The sequence below is a fragment of the Acomys minous genome, assembly GCF_964271855.1.
Source record: "Acomys minous genome assembly, chromosome: 15".
NCBI classification, from domain to species: Eukaryota; Metazoa; Chordata; class Mammalia; order Rodentia; family Muridae; genus Acomys; species Acomys minous.
In genome coordinates, this window is record NC_140497.1 from 4,714,936 (window position 1) to 4,742,414 (window position 27,479).

The following is a 27,479-nucleotide window of genomic DNA, read 5'->3' on the forward strand; positions in this document are numbered from 1 at the left end:
ATTTTAGGTGACAAGTACTTGTGTCACATGGAAATTATCATCAAGTCCTATGACATTCTTAGTACCCCAGTGCCTCCCACACACACACCAGGATAGTCAGAGAAATCATTAAAATTATACTCCTGCGTACGTGTAAGCAAAGGGGTGGTAAAGAAGCCACCAAAATGGCGACTTCACGATTCAGTAGAGTTTTGGGGGTTTTGTTTTGTTTGTTTGAAGAAGATTTATTTCTTTATTCTCTCAAACATTATATCTTAACCAGATCCCCTTCTCCCACCCCCACCTCCCCTCCCCCCCAGCTCCCCTCCTCCCAGCTCCCACCCCCACCTTTCCTCTCTCCCAGATCCAATGGGTGGGGGTGGGGGTTGGATGTCAAGAGCACCCTCCCTCATTTAGACACACCCTCTGTACTCCTCCAGCCCTGAAAACTTGCTTCAGCAGTACGGGTTATAAAAATAGTTTTGTCATATAAACATCATTACATACTTTATACATTTTTTTACTGATTTGTTTTTATTATTATGCAATGTCTCATAGTGCATAATTCCTGGTGGCTGTGCTGGTTACCCGGTTACATTGCCTATCAATATGGCAACGCGGCTGCCACAAACAATGTAAGGGGAGGAGGATTTATTTCAGCTCATGGTTTGAAGGGGTGGCGTCCATCATAGATGGGAAAGTGCAAGGCAGGCTCCAGGGAGGTCAGGGTGTGTGGTACAGGGCTCCTCAGGTCTTCACAACTCGCTGGAACAGGAAGCAATGAGGGAAGTGGGCTTAGTATACACGGAAGGACTCCCCGTCCCCTGCCAGGTAGTTCCTCATTTCCTCCACTAAGTGCCACCTCCTATAGGACCCGTGGTTTCCCTAAACAGCTGGGAACTAAGTATTCAAACACAGGCCTGTGGGGGGGACATTTAACCCCAAAACGCTTCTGTGTGCCACCGTTTTCTTTCTTTTTAATGTTCATTCTAACACATGCGCCACATTTTAAAAGGATAGTTCACAGCCCATTGGGAAGACTGGTAGGTCTCAAACCCTGCACAAACAGCTGACTAAGGTGCTTGTTATCCTGTCAAAGAGGATGCATGCTGGCAGTTCTGCCAGTCCCTGGCCTGCCCTGCCCCTCCCCCTGAGCGCTCCTGTATAACTCAGCCGTTCCACCCACCGCTCTCTTGGCCTCCATGTTGTTCCTTCTCCTCTCCCCCCTCTCCTCACATGCCTGCCGGCCCAGCTTGTTGGCTGGGTCCAGTCTGGACTCTTCCAGACACACCTTCCCCTTCTGCCTTCTGTGCATCGACCGTAAACCTCCTCCGCCTTGTTCTCCTTCATTTTCACTTCTGCCTTTCGTTCAAGCACATCAGTGGCTCCCATTTTCCTTCCTGTTTTATAGCACACCTTTCAGAGGGGTCTTCCGGGTCTTACACCCATCTTCTGCTGCACGCCCACACTCACGCTGGACCATGCTGAGCTTTCTTCTCTGGTTTGAGGCATCAGGTGGAGACCTCTGTCCCCACAGCCCCTGGGGACATCCCTCCTTTTACTATTATAGCAAACTGTCAGATCCTGTGAGGATTTGGGGGTGCCCTCAGGATGACGGACTGTACATGCTGCTCACACACAATCCCTTGGAATCCTGGGGCTTGGTTTTCTTAGATGCTTTGCTGTGGTATGTACCATGGCAGCAAGGTCACGGTGTGTAAATACTTGTGGTCTCCCAAGTAGTAACCATTGACCCAAGGAGGTTTAACAGAGGGAGCTGTAGAACTCTATTCCAATATAATTCAACTATAATAAATTTTTAAAATGACCATAATAAAGGCTTTTTAATTTTTATTGCCATAAAAATTGTAAGCATTAAATTCTCAAAGCGCATTTTAATCATAATAAAAGTTCAGTGCACAGCTCTTTAATAAGTGGGCCACCCAACTCTATTAGCAGCTGTATTATCTGACAAAAATCTAGAGTCCAAAGGAAAATTACATGCTTCTAATTTCCTCTTGGCATAAATAATGGAAGCCACGGGCAGTGGTTGCTAGAAAGGAAGATGCAGGTACCTGCTGCCTTGAGGCCTCAGAGATCACTGAAGGGGCAGCATGTGGCCAGCCGCAGGTCAGAGAGTCCTACCTCCCCAGCCCATTCACTGTGTGTGTGTGTGTGTGTGTGTGTGTGTGCGCGCGCGCGCGCACGCATGTGCCCGCATGTATATGGGATGAAGGCAGAAGAGTGTGTCACATGCCCTGGATTGGCAGTTGCAGGCAAATGTGAGTGGCCTGACACGGGCACTGGAAACTGGCCAGGGAACTGACCAGGGTCCTGGAGGAGCAGCCAGTGCTCCTAGCCCCCAGTCATCTTTCCACCCCCTTAAGTCTTCCCCAGTGAGGACTTGCCTTCTGAAGTAGCATTCCTTGCCTGCCCATCTCAACAATAGGAAAAAATGATGTAAAACCACCCAAGGCGGGAAGTCCAGGGCTTTCCACAGAAGAGCACCTGCTCCTGGTCCTCCTGGCTGCTTTGGGTGGACTTTTGGGTCATTACTCAGCACTCCCCTCCTGCCATTACTGCTGACTTTTTTTTTTTAAAGAATGATTTGCTTATGTTCTTATGAAAAGAATTTCCTGCCTTTCACTTGATTTCTTTTTAAGGTTTAGCATGACTTTGAGGTTTGTCCTTGTCCTTCCATTACAAGGCAGAACTGGGGGAATGACTTACCCACAGATGCCCGAGTGTGTGGTAGAGAAGAGAGTCTGCTCTGACTTCATTCCTTAGTATGAAGGAGAACACACTTCAAAACTCTACTCAGGAGATGGCTATGGAAATGGGAGAGCTGGGAGAGGAACTTCAGGCTTTCATTTATTTGTTCAAGAGTAAATTTCGGGGGTTGGAGGTGAGTCTGTGCTGGAGAGATGGTCCCCTGTGCTGACTGCTGCTGCAGAAGATGCAGATTTAGTTCCCAGCACCCACAGGGCAGCTCACAGCCACTTGTAGCCCTGGTCCTGGGGGAGCTTCTGCCCTCTTCTGCCTCCAGAGACATTTCCTTTACAAAATAGCAGTGGTCCTGCAACATCAGCAAAAACACAGCTGTGACTGCTGTCATGAAAGTGCTTGGACACACGGTTGCCATGGTTGCAGCACACTATGAAGTAGGTTTTCCCACAGCTGAGGCAAAGCCCAGTGACCCTCACCTTCAGGACACCTTCAGTCCAGGACTCAGCAAACAGAGGCAGGAAGGAAGGAAGGAAGGAAGGAAGGAAGGAAGGAAGGAAGGGAAGGAGGGAGGGAGGGAGGGAGGGAGGGAGGAAGAGAACTAGTAAACCCTAAAGATTAATAGTCACCGTTAGGATGCTATGGTGCAGCAGGGTGTGTGTAAGGAAGGAAAGTGGAGGAAGCTGAGATAAGCAATTCTAGGAAGAACGGTGGAATTCAAGTGGCTCAGGATGACTCTCGTGGGCATTCTGGTTTGTGATAGAAGGTACAGAGGAGTGGGTAGGAAATTTGAGGGGCAGTATAGATCCTTAGGGGGCTGCAATGGAACCAGGGCATCCATGGCGTGAGGTCATGGGACAGTCCAGGAAGCAGGCACACGGAAGTCTGAAGGAGATACCACAGGCACCTGAATAATGTATTGTACATGTGATGTTAATTCCAGTTCTGTACACTAAAAGAACCAGAAAATGCGAAATCCTGGTGTTTAGCTCTGAGTACAGAGACTATACGTTTATTTTATTTTTACTGTTTCTAGTGGTTAATTTCATAATTAAAAGAATAGTTTACATAAAATCATTGCTTTTTTTCTTTTAGAAATATTTATTTTTACTTAAACGAGGAGCCAGGGGCAGCAGATCGCGTGGAGCTGACATCCCAGGTTTTGTCAGTCACCCTGTGGGGATGCTGGGGACCAGTCCCTGGTCCTCTGTAACTGTGGCAGCTGCTCTGAGAGGCTGAGACACCTTGACAGGCCCTACAGTCAAGCTTTCAAAATGATCCATTTTATGTTTTCTTCAAAGTACTTGATATCCTAAGCTGGATGATTCTAGGCTATGAAGGGCCGGGTCCTTCTGAGTAATCAGGAGAGCTTCATCCTCGGAAACTTTTGATCCTTCATTGCGACTTTGATGACATTGATAATGACACTTGTGTTATCTTTGTGTTGCCTTTGGTGCTGGGTCAACCATCGCATCACCCTGCTTCTAGATTTTTCTCATCTGAGGAGTGTTTCAAAGTTTGCCCTTTTCATCTTGGTCTGTGATCTATTATGAATGAATCTTTGTGACAAAACCTGCGTCTGTTATAACTTTGTATAAAAGAAGCTGAGGCAAGTTACTTCTAGGAAGAGGGCTTTTCTGGGAGGGGTGGCCATGGTGGGTCCCTGAAGGGGAAGGAATCCTTCAGTTCCAGAGAATAAAGCAAGGTTTCTGATGGGGAGGTGGAGGGGGTGGTTGGGAGGGAAAAAGGGTGTTTAGGAGGGGTAAGTGACATGCCACACCATGTGACCTAGCCTGTGTACTAAAAGTCAGAAGGCACTGATCCCAGCAAGGTGGGAATTCAATGTTGCCATAGGTGTGTACACCAGGGAGCGGGGCCGGCCTCCAAGGGGTATGAAAAGAAAGTGGGCTGACAGATGCACGTTGTCTGTGGCTGGCACTGGGGGAAAGACTAAATGGTGGCGTGGCCTAGTGTGAGGGGTGGGGAGAACAGAAGCTAGAGACAGGGTCTGTGGTGTGGTTCTCCTTCATCCTGATCTCCAGTTGCCCCAGCACTAATTGTTGACAGCGCTCTTTACTATATTGTATAGCCTTTCCTTCTTTTGTGAGGACTCAGTCTGTATTTATGCAGGTCTGTCTCTGCCTCTTCTTCTTGTCTATTGGTCCATGCATGTCTTCGGCCATATTCAACACCTGTTATATTGCTTGACAGTAGGTCTTGTGGTTGGATGAACTCAGCCTTCTGACATTTTCTCCTTCGATATTGTGTTGGATATTCAGGTTTCTTTCCAACCCCTGAAAACCTTGTCATCAGCCAGATAGTTGGCGTCTGCCAAATGGTTTTCTAGGAGTTCAGTTGGGCTTTTATTGATTCTACAGGAGAAGTTTGGAACAACTGTGATCTTGGCATTCCTGCTCATCGCCATGGGCCATCTCCCCGCCGTGCGCTGGGACAGCTTTCTTGGTAGTCTTCCTTCTCTTCTTGTCTTCTACAAGGTTTGTTAGGTCCGTGGTCTAGCCGATTCTCCTGCCGGGGGACTGATGTTGGCAGCAGTATGCTCCAGTGGTCAGTCCTCATGTTTGCAGAACAGAGAAGTGAAGACGGGCTGTTGTCACACAGACCTTCCATCCTGAGCTGTTGTCACACAGACCTTCCATCCTGAGCTGTTGTCACACAGATTTTCCATCCTGAGCTGTTGTCACACAGACTTTCCATCCTGAGCTGTTGTCACACAGACCTTCCATCCTGTGCTGTTGTCACACAGACCTTCCATCCTGAGCTGTTGTCACACAGACCTTCCATCCTGAGCTGTTGTCACACAGACCTTCCATCCTGTGCTGTTGTCACACAGACCTTCCATCCTGAGCTGTTGTCACACAGACCTTCCATCCTGAGCTGTTGTCACACAGACCTTCCATCCTGAGACTCAGACCTTCACACCAGGATGGTGGGCCCCTTTTTGTTTTGGTTTCAGAAAGATCTCTGCATTAAAGCTTGTTTCGTTTGTGAGCACAGCTTTTTTATTCCTCCCTTCGCAGGCTGCGCACGTATCTCTGTTTTGTCCCATATTCCGTTAACTGAGGTGTCATGTGGAATTTTGGGAAAGAGCCTTGTCTTGCACCTGATGTGACTGTGAACTGTCTTTGGCGTTGGCTGTCAGGGCACTCTCTGTCAAACAGAAGAGGTCACACTCTATGGCTCTTTACTGATGGGTTGTGCTAAATGCTCCATCGATAACCACTGATGTGGGCACTTGCTTTTGAGCTTTTGAGCCTGTTAGTGTGATATAGTGTATTATTGATTTTCAAGTGCTGAACCTCTGGCCAGGTTAACACAAAGATAGAAATTATTTTTAAGATTCTGTGTGTGTGTGTGTGTGTGTGTGTGTGTGTGTGTGTATCCGTCCGTGCGTACGTGCATGAGGGTGTGTGCGCATGCCTACATGAGCTTATGTTCACCTTGTGTACACAGGTCCATGAGCCAAGACATTCCTGGTTCACTCTGGAGCTGGGAGAGGCAGGAAGGTATCCATCTTAAAAGCAGGAAGCAGGCCCTGCTAACAGCTCACTGAAGCCCTATGGTAGTGGACTATAATTACTTCTATGCATTCTTTCATCAGTTTGCCAATATTTTATCGAGGATTTGGCACCTGGGTTCATGAGAGTCTATAGTTTTAAGCCTTCATTTGTCTTTGGCATTGGGTTATGCTGGCCTGATAAAATGTGTGGCAGTTTTTCATCTGCTTCAATGCTCTGAAAGAGCTTGCAGAGAATGGACACATTTTCTTCCTGAAGGTTGTATAAAATTCATCATGAATCAAGCACATCTCTGTAACCTGTGTTAGGGAGATCATTGCCATGTATACATGTGTCCAGTGGCTTGGTCTTCAAGGGTCTGGGGCAGTTCTCGGGGGTCTGGGGAGGTCTGTCTTTCAGGGACATCAGCAATAAATGGTGGGCACACAGTTATCCATAATGCTCCCTTTTCACTCTCCATGTCTTTGGGTCTCTAATAGGGTACCTTTTACTCCTGACATCAGTTTGTATGTCTTAGGGGCTAGAGAGATGGTCCAGCAGTTTTGAATGCGTACCTTTCTTGCAGGGGATGCTGACTGGGTTCCAGCATATGTATCAGTGGCTCACGACAACCTCTCACTTCATATCAGGGCATCCAATCCCTCTCTGGGACTCCAAAAAGCGGAGTATTAAGTGCACATGATGCACATAAGCACACATAGGCACATACATGTGCGCGCGCGCGCACACGCGCGCGTTATCTTTGTGCAAATGTGTCACTGTGTGTGGGTGTATGGACGTCTCTGTGTTTATTACATGTGTGAACATGCATGTGTGTGTCTGTACATATGTCTCTATGTGTGTGTGCATATGTGTCTGTGTGTCATCTGTGTGCACATGTGTCTGTGTGTGTGTGCGTGTGTATGCATGTGTGTCTGTGTGTATATGTGTGTATGTACATGTGTATACATGCATGTGTGTCTGTGTGTGTGCTTGTGTGTCTGTGTCTGCATGTGTGTATATATATGTGTATATTCATATGTGTGTAAAAAATAAGTATTAAATAATAACTAGTATTTTCCCCTTATTTGGCCAGTGCTTGACTGATTCCATAAACTTGAGGTCACTTTCACAAGAAAATTGATTTCTCTCAGTTGGGGGCTCCAGCTTTACAAGCTGTCACCCCAAACTGCCCCAGCTCTTAACACTGCCACTCTGTGTCTGGGTTACAATACAAGAATTCAGAAAAGGTGATAAACACTTAGTCCGTTGAGCTGGGCATAGAGCACCCTCCTACTCTCCTGCAGTCATAAAGTCTACAAACTGTGGCTTTAAAGAACAAATATTTGTTTCTTACACATCTGGAAGCCTACAGTCAAGGGACTCTTTTTTTCCCCCTCTTCAGCTCCCCAGAGCACCAGGCATGTCTTGTCTCTTAATAAATCAGTCTAAGTTCTGCTTCCCGCTCTCCAGCTCTGCATCTCACCAAGTTTCTGTCTCCATTCAAGCGCCTCTCCTATTAGGGACATGGGGTGTGTTGAAATAGTGGCCTACACTGCTCCAGGGGCATTGCCTAGCCTTGTCTGAAATATCCCCAAATGAAAGACTTGGGTTAGACTTCCAGCATGTCATTCTAGGGGGCGCGATGTAACATAACAGCGGTGAAACACTCTGGCGCTAGCCTTTCCCATTCTCAGTGGATTTCTAATTATCTAAAAAGGACAAACTACCGAAAATTTTTAATCAAGTGGTAAGAGGTAGCATTTTGTCATCACAGTCCCATTACATGACTTTTATTAAGCTTTCAATATTAATATGACAGAATTATCACTAAGTAAAACCGTGTACAGACACAGTTGTTGAGATTAAATTGTTACATAGCACAAGCCAATAAAATGTTTATTGGTCCATATGTCATCTGGCCTGAACTAAAAAAGAATCTCATTTAGAAGCGATGATATATGTGAGTCCCAACTCCAATACATCAAGAACAAAACTTAGGGCAAATTTGAAATTAAATGGCTTTCCAGTTACGATAAATATAGAGAGTAGATGTGCCCAAGGCACATCTAGTACCGGTAGGATCTGCCAAGCATCCAATTGCACACTTCACTTGAAGGGTCCCTGGTGCCTTTACACATACAAAATGCATCGCCTTCACTTCCCTGATGATAAAAAGCAACCATGATGTGCTTGATTATTTTTTTGAAAGAAATATCAGGATTTGTTGCACAAATAAGTGTTTTTGATGGTCTAGGGGTTTGGCTCGCCAGTAGAGTTATAACTCTGTAGGTAAAATGGCCTGGCCTGGATATCTGTGCTGCAAAGAAAAGGTAGATTGGGGCTTGTGATGGTTAATTTCATGCTCAGAGCCTGGAATACCCTGAGCAGGAAGTCGGTCGCAGTGAAGGACAGTGTGTGGGGGCTGCGTTGTCCTGTAGGTTTCCTGCATGGAGTTTTCTTCACTGGGCTTACGGAGGTGGCAAGATTCACCGGAAACCTGGCCCTATCTTAGGGGTGTGAGCACCTGTCTGCTGACTTCTGACCGCAGATGTGAACTGACCAGCACTTCAAAATCCTGAGTCCCCACCACAGGAGTCAGAACTAAAATAAATTCTTTCTCCTATAAGTTGCTTTGGCCAGAGTAGTTTGACATTGCAGCTGGAAAAGAAAGACAAAGCGATGAGCGTCTTAGTCTAGAAGGTTCTTCCCAAGTGAGATGGAGTGAGACAAGTGCTCAGAATAAGAAATGCAACATCTGGTGGCCAGGTGCGTGGCCAGGTGTGTGGCCAGGTGTGGGGTATATCAGGTCATTCCATGCTCAGGAGCTTATAGCACGTGTAAGCATATGCACACAAGTGAACACACAAACATAAACATGTCTTTATGGCTCAGGCCATCATGATATCACAACTCAAGTTGCATGAAGACAAAGTGTTTTCCCTCTGCCCTCACTCTTGGTTCCCTTTACACGCACCTGGTCTCTAATCCACACCTTTGCCTCTTCATGAACATGATGCACTTGTGATTCAGGTGAATGTTTTAAATTTAATAACTCATCTATTCCATTTTGCACTGTCTCAATACTTCTGAGTGTGGGACCACCCAATGGAGTGAGACCGACCCACCACGAGCCACACCCTTAAAGAAAACTCACTCTCCCTTCTCAAGAGGCCTCAGCTGTCAGTAGCTCCTCAGCTAAGGGCGAGGCTGTGCATCCTTCCATGCTTTGACCCTGTGCAGAAAACAGCTGCTGTGAGCTCCTGAGTCCTGCAGCTCTGTCATCCCAGAAGACTCTGCTTTGTCCTAGTCCCCTCCCCCACCCCCTCTGCCTCCTACAATCCTTCCACTCTCATTTTCCTCAATGGTCACTGAGCACTGTGGATGGTGTGACAGGTTTGTCCCATCTGCGGCTGGTCTCCCACAGTTGTTTATTCTCTGCACTTTGTTCACTGTCCACAAACAGCAGCAGCGGCAGCAACAACAACAACAAACTCTGTGATGGAGACTGAGAGCTGCAGCTCAGGACTGCTCTGCCTCTGGCTGCACAGCCTGGAGGTACCTGGAGAGCCGACGGTGTTCAAATAAAGGACAGCATTCAGCGGTTTTGAAACACCGCTTAACATGTATGAAATGTGTAGCATCTCTTATGACTGCTCTTTGTTACATTAAAGTGAAAATCCAGGCTTCTCTATTCTTTGTTTTTTTTTTTAATCTGAAAATTTTAGCTTAAACCTTTCAATTTCCCCATTTCTTTTTCCTTGAAGTAAAGGTGTTTTTTTTTTAATTAACGTGCACTCCGACAGTGTACAAAATTACTGTCATGTTTGATGTTGGCCTCTTGGTTCCACACAGAAAGCCTTGGGCTCAGTTATCCATGGACCAAACACATCTACACCTCTCATCTTCATATCCAGAGTGAAAAGCTGGGCCCATCTCCCCAAAGTAAGTGTTGAAAGGTGAAACGGAATGTTTTCAGGAGTGTTGTGTACATGCACAGGAAGATTGTTGTAATAGATACACATATGCTCTCACAGCTTAAATGCACAGCATTGAGAATGGTATTTCATGTGAACCGAATTCCTTGTTTATTTTCACTTTACAAAACTAAGTTGATTTGCTATTCCCAAGTGTCTCAAATGTTTTTAAAAGAAGGAACCGCAATTCCTCACAAGGCTGGATCCCTGATGGGTGTACCGTTGCACATCTTACAGGTCAGGCCTTGTGATGGTAATAAGGAGCGTCTTCTGACATTTTCAAGAAAATCTTTTCCATTTTGTAGCTAATTGGCTTCTTTGTTCTGGTGGGACCATGATCACGTAAAAGTAGATGTTCATTCCTAAGTAAGCTGGATGGATAATTTAAAAAAAAAAAAAAAAGCCCTGTTCTCACTGCTGATGCTCATTTTAACTTCAAAGTGCAGTAGAATCAAAAAAGCCGGCCATGAGGTCAGTTCGTGCAGGGAGGGGACGATGCCTTTCTTCAGACCAAAGTGGAGTTATGGGCCAGTCTGACTCTGCAGTGTCCACAGCATTTGAAGAACACCAGCAAACCGACCTTTTCACAGCCTGCGCATTTCAGTGGGGGGAAAAGTGTATTTAAGGGAACTTATACTTTGATTTAGGCAACAGAAAAGCTTTGCTTTCCAAAATATTACACCCCAGCCCACCAAAGACCCTGCATCCCCGGCTCTGAAAAAGCCCCGGCCTGGCAGAATGGCGTCCCCAGCTCAGGCATTTCAGTGCTGCTGTCCTGTGTCACCCAGACGGCATGGAAGAACAGTTTCTCTTTCATGATGAAAATGTAAAATGCTCTGTGTTTGCGAAGAATTAGGAAGCCTTGGCATCCAGGGTAGCTGGCAAAGAAAACTGAGGCACAGTTGCTCTGAGAGGCAGCCCCCATGCTAAAATCTTCCAAAGGCCAGTCATTAGAACTGCACCGTGAGCTCCAGACACTGAGACGTAGAGAGCTCCAGACATTTGGCCCTCCTTGTGTAGGTCAGCACTGGGTGAACAGTCAACATGTCTGTCACCACAGATACAACAGACATTTATGTCACTTCATCCATCTGCAGCTGGGGATTGCTGCCTTCACAGATGTTTGTCTCTGCATGCCTGCTTGTTGGTGGCTCTGAAATAAAGCTCACACTGCCCCTTACTGGAAGGTGCTCAGGAAGATGTGCTGGCTTTCCCCACACAGTGACATGGAGCTGTTGTCACATGGTGCTGTAGCATCAATACGTCCCCAGGCACAATGCACATGCCATCATCTCTACAATGGTCCTCTTAGCTCTTCTTTCCAACGGTGGCAACAGAAGAGAAAGAATCATTTCCAAGGTCACACGAGTGTTGACTGCATGGCCATGCGTGTGAGCCTGGGTTTCATGGCTGGCTGTGCTGTTGAGGGAGGAGGACAGTGTGTGTGTGTGTGTGTGTGTGTGCTGTGACATTCGCTGGGAGACTGGTTTAGGCCTGTTTGGCTTGGTGACCACAACTCAGACAGTGCGTATTCTCACATACACGGTCCTACCCGCAGTCTCTGCAAGTACAGCTTATAGTTTTTACATTTTGGGAAATCGCTATTCATGAACCTTGGGAATTGACCTAAAGTCAACTCTAGGAAGTGGTGGCACTGGGGTGGGACCACACCAGCAGCCATAGGATAGAGGGCTCAAGCCATGGCCTTGAAGGGATGATGGCAGCTGTGATGGGTGAACACTTGGGTCTCACTGGTGAGCACCGAGCAGTGGGGATCATTCTTGTGACGGTCTTCAAGGGTAAAAGGAAATCTTCCACTCTGTCTGGATGGCCATCGGGGGACAGGTGCACACAGTGACGCCCGTGACGCTTTTGTTCGCTGACACTCCCAGATCTTCAATGGATTCTGCTTCTTGCTGGGAAACAGATTCTTGTGAAGTCAAAACCAAGCAGGTTGTACCAGAGTGCTCCGCTCCCTGTTTTGCCGTAACCCAGGCTTTCTGATGTGTCCATTCATGTATTGAAGAGTGTTTTGATTTATGACTTTTTTTGTTCTGTTACTATAGATACTCGGTGTAATGGCTTTGCCGTTGGAACACAGGATTTGAATAAAAGCTAAATGTGTTCTTGGGCCATTGTCATTTACATTTGGTTTCAAATTAAACTATATTTTATCTGCAAAAAAAAAAAATCAAGTGTTAATTTTTATACTGGCTGCTGGCCAGTCAACACTTAGCCTGCCCCTTCCCGTTATGCAAAGCCTGGCTTTCCTCGAAGCACTCCTCTACACAGGTGCGACTCCAGGAAGTCATGATTTTACTCTGGGTGAGGACTGGGAAGGCCTTGTTCACAGCTTGCTTTCAATGTCTGGGAAAGACCATGCCTACAGGCTCCAATAAAGCTTATGAACTCAGGTAGTCACTCTCCAGATGCATTCTTAGACCACTGGGAATAAAGCAAAAAGCAATTTGTTCTAATACTCAAAAATTTAAATTCAATTCTGTGATTTGCTGTATTAGTTCTTCTACTGTTGTCTTATCTTGTGCTAATAATAATTAATAATGTAATTGTAAAAAAAAAAAAACAAGCAGGTGCTGTTGGCACAGACACTAAGTCGGAACAGGAGGACGGTGCTCAGGTGGCTCCCTGTGGAGGACAAAGACTAAGGAGACGGATTTGGGGAAGATCAGCCCAAGCTCAGCTTGCTTGCTGAGACTTCACCAGTGGACTCAGCGCTTTAAGACAACAGCTTAAATGGCAGCCGCCAGCAGGAGGCAGGGATAAACCGTGGGCTGAAGCAGGCCTAGCACTGCCTGGCTGTGAAGTCACAAGACTCAGTGGGACGTTTTGCATCCTGGAGTCTCCACAAATTACTTAATGTGTTTTTTCTAAAATAGTACTGTGGTGGCCAGGCAGCGGTGGCCCACATGCCTTTAATCCCAGCACTCAGGAGGCAGAGGTAGGCAAACCTACCTGCGAGGATGGGATGGGAGGAGATGTGATTTTCCTCCAAACCCCCGCAGCACTGTGTTTGATATAAACGGTTTCTGTTTCTAGGCCAAAAGTAAAGAGAACATTTTTAGTGTACTTTTCATCTTAAACACTTAACGGTCATTGTTTTTTGTTTGTTTTCACACAGGCTGGAGCCAACGTCCTTCTGCAAGACGTGAATGGAAGTATCCCGTTAGATTACGCTGTGGAAGGGACGGAATCCAGCGCCATCCTGCTGGCCTACCTGGATGAAAACGGTACCCCAAAGCTTCCTTTTAAAGTCTGCAGAAAGAAATGCGTTGGTAGAACTGTAAACATGTACCATCCTTAGAGAAGCGAGCACAGCTGTCATCTCAGACTGTTTGTCTCCCTTTAGGGTGTAACACCACCTTTCACTGTTGTTTGCCTAGCCAATGCTCACTTTTGCAAACCGGCAGGCGCCTGCAGTGTAACAGCGGAGGAGCACTAAACAGCTCCTCGGTAATTGGTAGGACTGGGCTCATAATTATGAACTCTCCTCCCTGGGGATAGGAAGAGAAGTGAACCACACAATTGAATTCTGAGCTAATGAGAGCAAGGTCACCTTCAGTGCACCCTCCAGTGCCGGGTGATCCCTGCAGGAATTGTAAGCCCGCTCAGGCAGGGGCAGACCTTGCTTGCCAGAATTCACGGTGACATTTAGAAGCAAAAGCACATGAGAAGAAAGCCTAGGATCAGAGAGAGGGCTGGCCTGAGGAAATGGGGCTGAGCGCCTCTTCCGTGTTGCTCACCAGGGCGTTAATGACACAGTCCCAGTGTGAACCAGTGAGTCAGCTCAGTGAGTGGGCTCCGTGGCTGCACCTGGTGATGAGGCTCGCTCGGAAGGGCGAATCCTGCCCCTCCTCTTTTTTGAAGATTAAATGTAAATAACAACCCTGGTGGTCCAGCCCTTCGAGGATGAGTAGAGACTGGAATATTCAGAGCCTCTGGAGGCTGGTGGTGCGCAGTTGTCTTCTTTGGAGAAGCACTTAGCTCTTTCCCAGTATGCTTTGCCTCCTCCAGCTCACTTGTTTCAGAAGGCTTATTTTGAGGATGGTATCGAATAATAATTGGTGCTCGGCAGCCTTGATTTCCTATGGAGAACTAGCCTCATTAATTTAGAAAGTGGGGCAAGAGTGACGGCCTTCCACTCCCCACCCCGCGAGGTGAAGGCCACCAGCGTAAGGTTAGGTCAGAGGCAGGCTTGGGGAGGGGTGGATGGCCGGCGTCCAGCATCTTGAACCGCCCACTCAGCGTCTTTGGGGCAAGGTGCTCAGTACTCCTCCTCTGTCAATACCCTCAAAACTCCCCTTATAGGAGCATTCCCTCGCTGTGACGCTAGAGGAAGTTAATTAGTTCCAGCACAAACAAAACTCCAGGTGATGTGAATTTCTCAGTGGGCGTTCAGGACTCAATCAGACCTCGAGTTCAGAGTCTGTGTGAAGAGCCTGAGGTTAGCATCTTAGCACGTTACTGAAAGGTGACCCCAGGACTCTTTATGTGACATAGTAATGGTGATTAGAGTAGCGGGCAACTCAATGAACTGGCATGTGCTGGCTCCCCAGACATGGGGACCTCTAAGCCCACCAACATGCACATGTTAACGGTGTGGAGCACTTGTGTGTGCCCGGTACCACAAAAACGAGGGTCAGTGAGTCCCCTAGACATGGCTGCATAAAGGAGACAAGGACAGTGGCAGCATCAATGGACATGCCGACACGGAAGGGGGCCAGTCACGGCATCTCACCCCTACATACAAGCTACAGGCTATGCATGACAGCCGGGAGAAGGAACCTTAGCCTCCCCGGGGTGAGCCCCAGTATTGATTGTCCATGGCAGAGTGGGCAGCCTGGAAACCGCATTCACACAAACAACAAAAACAGGCTCAGCAGGGTATATGTGTAAGTATGTATATATGTATGTATGTATACACACATACATATTTGTAAGTATATATATACATGTATATATTTGTAAGCACACATATATGCATATATTCATAAGTGTATGTAACTAAAAATAAAAAATAGATGCTATCAGCTTATGGGGGTATGGGAAACACTCAAATGAGAGTAGCTGGGAGGGGCTACAGGGTGGGAAAGGAGGAGAAGGATTTTACATTTCAGTATGTAAACCACACACACACACATCACACACACATCACACACATACACATACATCACACACATACACATACATCACACACATACACGCACATATACACATACACACACACACACATTCACACACACATACATACACACACACAGTACAAGGCGGTTTAAGAAAATAAATCACGGGCACTGAAGAGCTGGCGAGTGACCAAGGGCATGTGTTGCTCCTGCAGAAGACCTGAACTGGGTTCCCAACACACACGTTAGCTCTCAACCATGTGTCGATTCAGGGATCTGCTGCCCTTTTCAGGCCTCTGTGGCCACTGCATACATGTGGGGCCTATGCACACACACAAGCAAATGCAAATCACCCATACATGTAAAAAGGAAAAGTTGGAGGGGGTGCAGCTCACTTAGTAGACTGCTGGGTTCAGCACCCAGCACAAGGTAAGCCAGGTCTATCATTTGCAGGTGGAGACAGGAGTGCTGCCTGGGGACATTGGGTCACCAATGGCCACATAGTAAATGCACATGAAACCCTTTCTCTAAAATAAATTAGCAGATTTAAAATATAAGAAAATACAAAAGAATTAAGACGACTAAAACTCCAAATGCTGAAAGAGCTGAGCTGTGTCTCACTAGGCCAGGGAAACACTTCCTAGTGGCCTCTGCTGATCGCCTCCTAAAGGCCACAAAGCGAACCTCCAGACCCTCATCTGCAAACATGTTAGCACACTATTAAGCTGCCAAGCCAAATAGGAGAGCTCGGATGTTGGAAAATATCAATATTTTCATTACGTGTGTGTGTGTGTGTGTGTGTGTGTGTGTGTGTGTGTGTGTGTGTGTGTGTATCCAAAAGCAACTCTCTTCCCATGGGAGATGGGTGAAATTACCGGTTGAGAAAGAAACGAGGGATGGCCCCTGACTCCCCTTCAGAGAAAATCTGTCGCCACCACGGCTGTCACGATCAGTTTGTTAAATGCAGGCTTGCTGGAACAAACTCAATTTAATATCTCTTCCATTTTTAATTCTGTTTTCCACTTGTCACTGCTGCCGCTGTGGCCCAGCCCCTTCGGCGTGCTCTCCCTCCCCTCCTGCACAGCTGCTGCTGCTGGCCCTGTCAGGATCCCCCCTGCTTATCCATGTCACCCCCTTCGTCCCCGTAAACGCTGTCCAACTCCATTTATTCCTCTCCCCTCATTGGTGCACTGAGAGTTATCTACTGTGACAGCACGGGCCGATGCCATCAGGAATTTCTAATAGTCCGGGATGACATTTTTTTGCTATTATTTGCCTCTTGTCATTCCTGCACCACGCTGTACTGCGCAGGTACTTCCAATCCTGGGCGCTCTGCCGGCTCCGCCAAATCGCGTTTCAAATCAGATAGTTACCGTGTTGTCATGTTAGGGCCCAGTGGGGCACAGGGGGCAGGAGACATCACGAACAAGTTGATTACATAGAAAGTCTCTGTCGCAAGTTCTAATTGTCCTGTCACCACCGGCTTACGCCGTAAACCCGGCCACAGCAATTAACCTCGGCTCAGCGCCTCAGGTTCCAGGACGGAAATGAGACCAGCGTAGGAGCTGACTGAGCGCTTGATGAATACTTCATCTTTGTGCAAGGCAAAGCAGCTGCGTGTGCAAGGAAAGAAACCGATTTTAAAAAGAGCCTCTGGGGAAAGGACAAACCCAGGGAAGAGCTCAGGGTGGCCAGGACAGGAAATGGTCACGAAAAAAAAATCTGTGTGTGTGTGTATGTGTGTGTGTGTGAGTGATATCTATTTATCTAAGCATTTATCCAGCCATGTCTGTTTCCATATATGAAAATATATATGTATCCATCCACCTACTATCTATGCATCCATTATCCAGCCACGTGTGTGTGTGTGTGTGTGTGTGTGTGTGTGTGTGTGTGTGTGTGTGTAAGTGTGTAAGTATGTATGTATATACCTAAGCACAGACTAATCTATCATTTTTCCCTGTATATTTCTCCACATACTCTTCCCTCTCCGCCCTTTTAGGGACAAGCACCTCTTCTGGCCTGTCCCTCTCTCGTCTGATGCTCAGCTGCCTGCCCACTGCGGATCCTCCCTGGAGTAGTTGCCCCTGGCTTCCTGAACTTTCTGTCCACATTTCATTTCTCTGCTCTTTAAACGCATCTTTCTGTGACTTCACACTACATTGGCAATGCTGGTCTCTCTCGAAATGGTCTCCCTCCTCTGGAAGCTTCCTCCTGCGATACCTTGGGGTGCCCCATCATACCCTCAGCGCTCCACTTCCTGGGGTTTGTCCTGAGAAGTGTCCATCCAGGACAGGGCAACACGGGTGCTGGGTGAGCTCACCCTCTACCTGCTTTTCCTGCTCCCACGTCACTTCTGTGGCTCAGTGTCTTCAGACTCCGCCATCCCTGCACGCTCGTCTCTTCAGAGGGCGTAAGATAACTTGTCCCCCGTGGAGGATGTTATTCTCGCTATGTTCCCTTATTTTGCTATTACAGCTATCTGAATGCCATCTTACTCTTGCCAGTCCCTCTTGCCTAGTTGTCACTAAGCCTTATGGCACTTCCTTCCTTGACACCTCTAGACGTAGTCCATACCTTCACCAAACAATGCCGTTTCTGCCTTAGTTAGAAACCTTCCCTTTCCAACATGTGGTAGAGCTGTGGCGTCCAAGCCTGGTCTCGGTGCGTCATGCTTAGCCCTCCCCGTTCCTCCTTCAGAGACCCCAGTAAACTCAGCACCTTTCCTTTGCTTGATGAGGTCTGTCCAGGGTCCTGTTGTGGGACTGGCCCTTTCAGAGCCTCACATAGTCCAGTGGGTAGCACATTCCAGTTCAAGTGCCAGGACAGGGCCAGGTGGGCACATTGGCCTCTCACAGCCTGGATGTTTATTTCTCGTTGCTGACATCACTGTTAGGGATTTGCCTGCCCACCTCTGCAGCCTCCCTCAGTGTTTTAGGAAGCTTCCTATGGAGACCCAGTGAGCTAACTTTCAGTTCGGTGACCTCAGGAAGCACATGCTAAAAGCACGTTGTGGCATGTCAGGGACCTCATACTGTCTCTTTATGTCTGCTTGATTGTTGGTTCAGTATTTTTTGAGGACCTGCAGCAGGTTTCACAGGACCGACTCATATGCAAGGGTCAGTCCAGGGATGGTCTTGGATGCCCGGAGGGTCACATGGGGTCGTGTGAGGAGGCAAAGCGCTTGGAGCAGCATGGAAGAAAGACAGTGCAAGGTCCTCTTCAGCTCGGAGATGGCCGCAGGGACAGTTCAGATCCAAAGCACTCGGTGACACCACTCATGTAGCACAACCTCACACGAAGGTGGGGTTGCGGTGCGAGCACTGTGTCTTTGAGAAAGGCAGTTGAGCAAACCTAGGCAGGTTAAGGCTCACCTAAGGTTTAACCCAATTAATAAATTAATTAATAAAAGTGACACTGGGGGGGTGGCTGGAGAGATGGCTCAGAGGTAGAGAGCACTGTCTGTTCTTCCAAAGGTCCTGAGTTCAATTCCCAGCAACCCCTTGGTGGCTCACAACCATCTACAATGAGATCTAGTGCCTTCTTTCTGACATGCAGGCACACATAGGGGCAGAATACTGTATAAATAATAAATGGTAGATAAAATCTTTTTTTAAAAAATATAAAAAATAAAAATAAAAGTGACACTGGGCATCCACTATCGTCAAAGACGACCAGTCTACAGGTATGGTGTCATATAACTTGCAAGTTTGAGGTAACAGATCTTGCTTCTTAGTTCTTAAATTTAAAGTAATATCCGATTCTTCCTAAATAATAAATCTAAGGAACTTTAAAGCTTATTCTTTCCAGGAAATAATATGAACATTAAATTTCTCTTAATAACAAAAACAAAGGAGAACAGAGACTCTGCCCACTCAGCAGCCCTGACCAGGTTTGGGATGGCAAGAAGAGTTCTGCTGCCTTGGCTAATTATTCAGAAGTTAAAGACACTTGATTGACATGAGGAGACAGACTCTCTGTTGTATTGGCAAAAAGGGACTTTTTCTTCTTTACTAAAATTATAACAAAAATCTAAAAATCACACTTTAGTTGGCACCGTATTTGATTCAAAATTGAGTTTAAATCGATACCATGTCAAAATATTCCCCTGTGGTATCCTGGTAACTGGGACAAGAAATAGGCTGCTTGCCTTACTGCGTTGAGTGCAGATGGCCTTTGATAAGGGGTGTCCTACCTCCGCGTTTTAACCTGTGTCTTTCATCTTTGCTGTATTCTACGGTTGTCATTTAACTTTAATAAGATGTCTAAGTAGCTTTCCTGGGGACGCACAACAGCAAGCACTGAGGCATCATGGGATTTCTCCAAGTTAGAGATTTTCATTACTTCCTTGGCAAATCTTGATGCTCATGTCCACGGAGCATTTCAAAAATAAAAAAATAAAAAAATAAAACCTAAGCCACATGTGAAAGTCCACAATCCTGCAGATGAGGATCACGTGGCAGTTTAAGTTGGTTCTCATGGACCTCAAATCCCCCATTATAAAAGGAAGTCTGTTGGTTCTTCCAGCATGGCATGTGGCTGCAAATGGTCAGAAGGTGAGGCGCGGCCAGCGTGCTTCTCGTCTGGGTTTCCGTTGACACAGCTCCCTGCTTCACCAGAGCCACAGCTCACTAAAGAGCAAATGCTCCGTGGTGTAATGTGTCTAACTTCACTATAGTAAGTGATAAAACAGCATCTGACATCTCATTCTTTTCAAACTCAGCAGCTAAGGTGAAGGACACAAAGAACAGTTGACATGTAGATCTTTAGAGTCTGGAGGATGGGCCCTAGGCGTTTCTGCCCCATTCTCCAGCCAGGTTCAGAGGCAAGCCTGCAGAGAATATGGGGAGCCTACTGAGGGAAAGAGGGTGTGGAAATGGCCTTTCTCATTTCTTACTTCTTGATAACATACTTGCTATGACCTCTGCCCCTGAATCACACCTTAAAGCAGTGGTGGTGCGCACCTTCAATTCCAGTACTCTGGGTGCAGAGACACATGGATCTCTGAGGTTAAGGCCAGAGGAGTCTACAGAGTGAGTTCCACAGCTATGCAGAGAAACCCTGTCTCAGAAAAAAACAATAAACCAACCAACAAACAAAAACCTCTGTGAGTTGTAACCTTAGTCCCTTAGAACTTGTTGTCGTCTGAATGACTGAGGACACTAAAGCCAGAACAGGAAAATGACTTTCTGACAGTTGGCATAAGGATGTATGTGTCATGCTGCAAATGTCAGAAGAATCACAGCAGAAGTGGTATCTGCATGCACTGGAGGATGCTTTCTTTGGGTGTGTGCAGTAGATTCAACCAGGCATGGTTTAGTGTGTCCATGACAATGGCTAGTTCACAGCCAACACTTATAAGTAGACAAAATCTCACTATCATCCCCATCAACCCATCATCATTGCTATCATTATCACCAGTGGCATCTTCATTGCCATCAGAATCACTATTGTCATCATAGCTACCATATTCATCATGACCATCACCACCACCATCACCACCATCACCATCATTACCACCATCATCACCATCATCATCTCCACCACCACTACCACCACATCATCATCACCATCATTGTCACCACCACCATCAACATCATTACCATCACCATCAACACCATCACCATCAACACCATCACCATCAACACCATCACCAGTACCATCATCACCATCACCACCATCACCACCACCACCATCATCACAACCATCATTGTTTTCCTGACCTTTACTTGGAAACAAGAGGAGGAGCCACAGCCTCTCCTGTTTGAAATCCTATGGCTGAGGATCAGGAAGCCCAGAAACCATTCCCATCTCACGCCGGGCATATCAGATGCATGACCTCAGTAAATGTCTGAGTTAGGAAGCGATGGCAGGAACAAGGGATCCGTAAATGAGACGAGTCACGTGACACCTGTGCTATTCTGAAATCTCGGGTAGAAATACACACCGATGGGAGTTGTGCGCTGAAGCAAGGGCACGTGAGCTAACACTGCTGGTTTGGGTGTCTGTCCTGACATGCACAGCCCTGACCTGTTCAGTTGGAGCAAGCTTTTACATTTTCATCATGAAATAATTTTGCATACAGGAAAGTGCCAGAGTCCTGGTATAGAACCCGCAGATGTGATTTAAGTGCTCCCCTAGTGCCAGCACCAGCGCAGTCTGGCACTGCTGTCAGAGCCCCTTGAACGCGTGAAGGAACGCGCCTCAGACTGTCCCACATGTCAGTGGTTTCTCCTCAGAAGTAACTTTGCTTGTCCAGGATGCTACACTGAATTTAAGAGCAAGTATTTCTGTGAGAAAAATCCAAGCAAACAAAAACTATGGTCTTGCATCTTCTTCCAATCTAGTTTAAGTACTTGAAGATGCTTTTGACTAGTGTATGAGAACAATTTCTACCAGTATATCACGTATATTAGTCTAGTAACAGATTCCTGGACAGCCTGCTGTACAGATACATGGGGAAAATGGGAAGCCACGAATTACATCTTTTCCAGGCAGGCTATAACTATTGTTAGAAATAGGATGCATCCTATTTTTCATTTTGGAAGCTGCTAGCCCACACTTCCTGTTTACTCAGGTAAAAAAATTTTTTCTTCTCAAGTCTCTGATGGGGTTGAAAACCAGACAGTTCAGTTTTAAAATTAAGCTTAGTTGCTTAAAGGTTAAGATGTTTTTAGTTCTAGACAGATGTTTTAAATTGATAGAGATGAGAACTGATAGATATTGATTTACATTCAGAATTTTAGACTAACCAAGATAGGAAAGATGTTTTCTTCAAGGCTGCCAAATACAATTAGCCAATGCACTATGACTGTAATATATACATAATTTAGGATTGTTTCATGCTTCTTGTTGTATGTAGTTTATTATATATATGTGTGTAATAATATAAAAATGTAAAAAATTAAAAATTTAGAAAAGAAAAAAAAAGAAACAGGATGCATTTGAAGAGGAGCGAGTCTTGTGTATAGGAGAGCTGTAAGCGAGAAGAGGGCGCTGAAAGAGGAATGTGTTGAAAGACTGCCTTATCTGGAGCCCCAGTGTCTGCCTTAGTACTAACTAGTGCTCTCCTCCCAGGGGTGGACCTCCACTCCCTGCGCCAGGTAAAGCTGCAGAGGCCCATGAGCATGCTGACAGACGTCAGGCACTTCTTATCCTCAGGAGGAGACGTCAATGAGAAAAACGATGATGGAGTGACGCTGGTGAGCTCATACATTTGTCTCAGAACTCATTTACATAGACAACTGGAGTTGATTCTAAAGCATGTATTTGGATACAATTTACTTTTCAAGAGGTTGTTTTGTCACAGAATAATACACATATACTCTTTGAAGATGCCTCAGAAAGCATAAATACATAAAGAAGGAAGTACAGAGGGGCCCTGCGCATACATGCTGATATTATTTTCTTCAACCATTTCTATATATGCCACTCTTACAGATTTAAATAAATTTTATGTGCTATCCATGCACCAGGAATCTGAAGGGGAGAATGGTGCCATATACAGTGTTTCCTTCAGTTTTTCTTTTGGTTGGATTATGGAGGGAGACTCGGTGGCTTGAAAGGATGGTACCCCGCCACAATCTGTGTGGCCTTTGTGACAGAGCTTACAGAAGGAGCCTTGGCCAGAGGCCTTCAATCCACGCTGTAACTAGATAAAATGTTTTCATTGTAACTTAACTGGCAAACCCACTTGTCCCAACACTTTAATCTATCACCCTGCTGTTTCCATGTTAGCCCTGGATTCTGGGTGTCTATTCTTTTTCATGACTGTGACCAAAACCTATCAAAGCTACCTCCTTAGGCTGTTTTGGCTGTGCCCCCATCTATACACTTTCTAGGTTTCTGGTTACTTTTATTCAAAGAGACACTGAAGTAGTGCTGTACATAGGTAATTAGCCTGTCCTAAAATGATATAACCAGCTCAAGGGACTCTTGAACCTTTTTTATCTTGATCCCACAAGTCACCTCTCATTACTAAATTATATGTAGGACAGGCAGCCTGGCTAAGACAGACAATACAAATTCCCCATTGCCCCCAGGAGCCCCCAGAATGCCTGCAGCACACCTCATCTGTCTGTGCTTGCCTTTGCATTGCACTGTTCAGCACCAGGGGCAGGCCACGAATGTGAGAGCTAGTCTGCAAATCATTGACAGGCCAGCAGGAAGCATTAATCAAGGAGGTAGTGAGTTTGCACTTTCAGCAGCTCAGGTGACTGTGGAAGGAACTCAGGGAGAGAGGTGGGGTTGCCTGGGAGAGTGCACATAGTCAGTCAGAAGGGAAATGATGCAAAACCATGATTTCTTCATAATTCGTAGTGTCTCTTTCACAGTGTGCTAATGATGACTTATACAAAATAATAAAACTACATACATGTGTGGTTTTTTTATTTTATTTTATACCATCGTGTTCAGATCCAATACCTTATTAAATAGTTCTGTGTAGAACAATTTTAATTCAGAACATGGTTGTTCTGGCAAGAAATCACACCCAAAGGCTTTCTAGGTCTGTGTGATCTGGCTAGAATATAGACACCTTTAATCCAGGAAACAGAGGCAAACAGATCTGAGTTCAAGGCCAGCCTGGTAAAGAGCAAGAATCAAGTAAAGAAGAGCTGAGATCCGGGTGTGGTGGCACATGCCTTTAATCCTAAACATAGGTAAAATTAGTTTGTAGATGGGAGCACCCGTGTTTGAAAGTGATGTCTAATTGAGTAGCAGAAAAAGTGGCAAATCAGAGATTTGACAGAATAAGATACGCCCAACTCTCAGGAGAAGAGAGAGGACAGGAAAGCTACTTAAAATGCAATTTTACAGAGAGAAGAGGCAATTTTCCCAGGACAGTAATAGAGAGATGGGTTGCAGAGAGAGAACTCAGGTGAAGATGGAATGAGCCAGAAAATGAGAAGAAGCCAGAAGGTTAGAGCAGATTGCTGAGTTAGTTTGAGGCCGAGCAGAGCAATTCAGGGCCAAGACAGAAGCCAGATTAAATAAGTCAGCTGGGAGAAGAGTTTGAACTAGAACAGCTGAGCTGAACCAGCCAGCCCAGAGCTCAGAAAGAACAAGTAAAGGTGAGCTCATTAAGCAGTGAGTCTCAGAGGCTGAAAACATTCAAGGTCTAGGTTAGACTGTACAGAGGCTAGAAGCTTCCAGGCCTAGGCCTAGGCCAGCAGAAGGAGGCAGGAAGCCTCCCAGACAACAGCTGAGCCAGGAGAGTAACAGTTGCTTTCACAGTTCTGTCTAAACTACTGAGCAAATGATGGTGTGGCTACTTTTTTACAACAGCAGAGTAACAAGCACATCCATGTTTCAGCTACACATGGCGTGTGCAAGTGGCTACAAAGAGGTGGTGATGCTCCTCCTGGAACATGGTGCAGACCCCAACAGAATGGATGATGGGTACTGGGCACCGCTGCATTTAGCAGCCAAGTATGGCCAGGTAAGGCGGTTTTCTAAAACCTTCTCGAGACATTATTGAACAACTCATTTTTTAAAAACTTTATATTTAATTTTGATTTGCCTCCAATTTATATGCTAATCCCTTATCTGGTTTGACTCCTAATGGCATCATCTTACTATGCAAATAATTTAATGAAGAAAAAATATTTACGTTCCCACGGGCACATGAAGCTTGACCCTCCTTTGAGCACAGCACATGACAGGCTGAGCTCACTGGGGAGACACTCAGAAGCCGGAAATGTCCATCACAGAATTAGTGCTGTTTTCATACCTGCCATGCTGGCGAGCCAATTACGCAAGCCTCTTAGCGCTCGGTTTGTTTTCTACAGTTTGCAGACCTAAGGTGAAATTACATTCTTATATCCCATTTTACTCTGTAAATTACACTTCATGTTAATAAATAAAAGATGTTGAATTAACTGCATTGTGCTGGAGTGACCAACCACAAAAGGAAAGCACCTTCAATTATGAAATATTTGTTTTGTCTCAAGGGCTTTCAGAGGGGTCCATCCATAGTGGCCTGGATCCAAACACTTAGGTGGAATACGGTGGCAGCACACGTGTGTGACACAGTGGCGGCCTGGGTCCATACACTTAGGTGGAATACGGTGGCAGCACAAGTGTGTGACACAGTGGCGGCCTGGGTCCATACACTTAGGTGGAATACGGTGGCAGCACAAGTGTGTGACACAGTGGCGGCTTCACTGTATGGTGCTGAGCTACCCGGTCCGACTCCATAGCACATTGAAGAACGATAGGAAAATTCTACTCCTGACTTAAAATTTTTAAGTCCAATCAAAAAGAATGAGACAATGGATAAAACGGAATCTTACCTCCCCCTGTCGTGCCAGTCTGTGACATTTCAACAAAGAACTAAATTTCCAGATTTGCTTCCTCCCAGAAGGGGCCTGAGCACATTGCGGTTGATGACCACTTCCCCAGACACAGCTAACAGTTAGTTTCCTAGCAAAGCATGCCAGGCTGGAAGCTAGCTGCTCTCTTTTTACGAAAAGCAAAACGTGTCACCCAATGTGTCCCGTCTTGCTTCCACACTAGACATGCAGTCTTAACATGGAGGTGATGACCTGACACCTCATGGTCCAGTGAGAGAGTCTGAGGCAACAGGCTTCGGTTCCTAGTGACTCTACCCACCTGATCCATTTGCGCATGTGCATGCTTGCATGCGCTCATGCGCGCGCACACGCACACACACATGCATACACACATGTACATGAACACATATGCATACACACATGCACATGGACACACAGGCACATGAACACACACATGCACATGAACACACACACACATACACACACATACACACACACACACACACACACACACACACACACACACACACTTCCTTGATAGAAGCATACATGAAAGCCTGTCAACTAACTGTGCTCTTGAATAAATGAATTTTTTTTTACAATAAATGGTAAAATAGAAAGCAGTGTTCTTGTTTAAAACATCTTTCCAGAGAATGTGTTTCCTTTCCTTCTGGGAGAGCAAATGCTTTTAAAAGTTTTTCAGCAATTGCATTGTTCATTTTTTTAACAAATATTTTGCACAGGTCTGGTTTCTAAGACATTTAAACAAGTATGTATTTTCTATGTGTGATCTTGCTCCAAACAACTTTAAAGTTGGCAATTCAACTTAAATACCTTTATACAGAAAACAATTTTTTTTTCATATTATGGCTACTACGACTTTAACAAAATAGTACTTGCATTCTAGAACCAGATCATTTGTGTTATTTCACACATGTGCAGAATGTGTTTTGATCACATATATCCATCTGGTCTCTTGTCTTCATTTCTACACAGTATTAATAACTAGTGAGTGTTAATTAGTTGCTTGCAGGAGCACGGGCGGGGTTTGTTTACTGGGCTCAGGAACTTATCAGTGAGTACACCACTCAGGATCCCCCCAACCACCAATTCTGCCAATCTCTAACTGTCAAAGCTCCTCCTGACGGGAGTTCCTGGTATTGGAGAACTGCTGCTACCCCTTAGCTTACCTGTATAAATCCAAGAGTTACTGTGCTGCTCCTTCCTGGTTTAACTGAGTTTGTGGGGAATTTCAATTATAAACAGTGATTCGGGGCATTCGACTGAGCACTCACTGCCCGTTACCGTAGGTGGACTAGGAAAGACACCCCACAAGCCTATGTGCAGTGAGGCTGGCAGCACTGACATCGGAGGTTCTGGAATCTTTAGGGTGTGGTTCCTCACTGGAGGTGAGAGAGGAGACTCAGATGGGGGTATTTTGTCTCTAATCCTTTCCTGTTCCCTCCTTGTCTGTCACGTGCTCCCAGCAGTGGCAGGATGTTCTACCCAAGCACATGGGCAGAGCCACCGTGGACTGAGCTTTATAAAACAGGAGCCCAAGGGGCCAGCCTCTCTCTAAGCTGCTTTACTCAGATATCTGGTTATCATGACACAAAAGTAGCTAAGCAGGTGGCTGCTACCAGGCACGGGTGATGCCCGTGCGCCCTCAAGCCCATGGGACTGGTTTGTGGAAAGAGTCTGAAGGAGTAGATTAGAGAAAGGCTAGAAGACAGAGACTAACGCAGAATCCTGGCGGGAGCCGGGAAGATCAGAATGCCAGGAGCGATGTAGACAGTATAGACTGGGGTTTTTCTCTGTGATGGCAAAGAATTTAGGCACATTCCACCCAAG

General features: G+C 46.1%; 1 protein-coding gene across 5 annotated transcripts in view; it reads left to right on the forward strand.

The window, feature by feature from the left end:
- Window positions 1–27,479, forward strand: part of MYO16 (myosin XVI) — a 464,729-nt gene that overhangs the window by 170,247 nt on the left and 267,003 nt on the right. For all 5 annotated transcript variants that reach the window (XM_084759479.1, XM_084759478.1, XM_084759475.1 and 2 more), the window contains exons 5-7: window positions 13,335–13,443; window positions 22,414–22,538; window positions 24,650–24,775. In XM_084759479.1, the coding sequence (XP_084615605.1) occupies window positions 13,335–13,443; window positions 22,414–22,538; window positions 24,650–24,775 (360 nt within the window). The remainder of the gene's footprint in view (window positions 1–13,334; window positions 13,444–22,413; window positions 22,539–24,649; window positions 24,776–27,479) is intronic.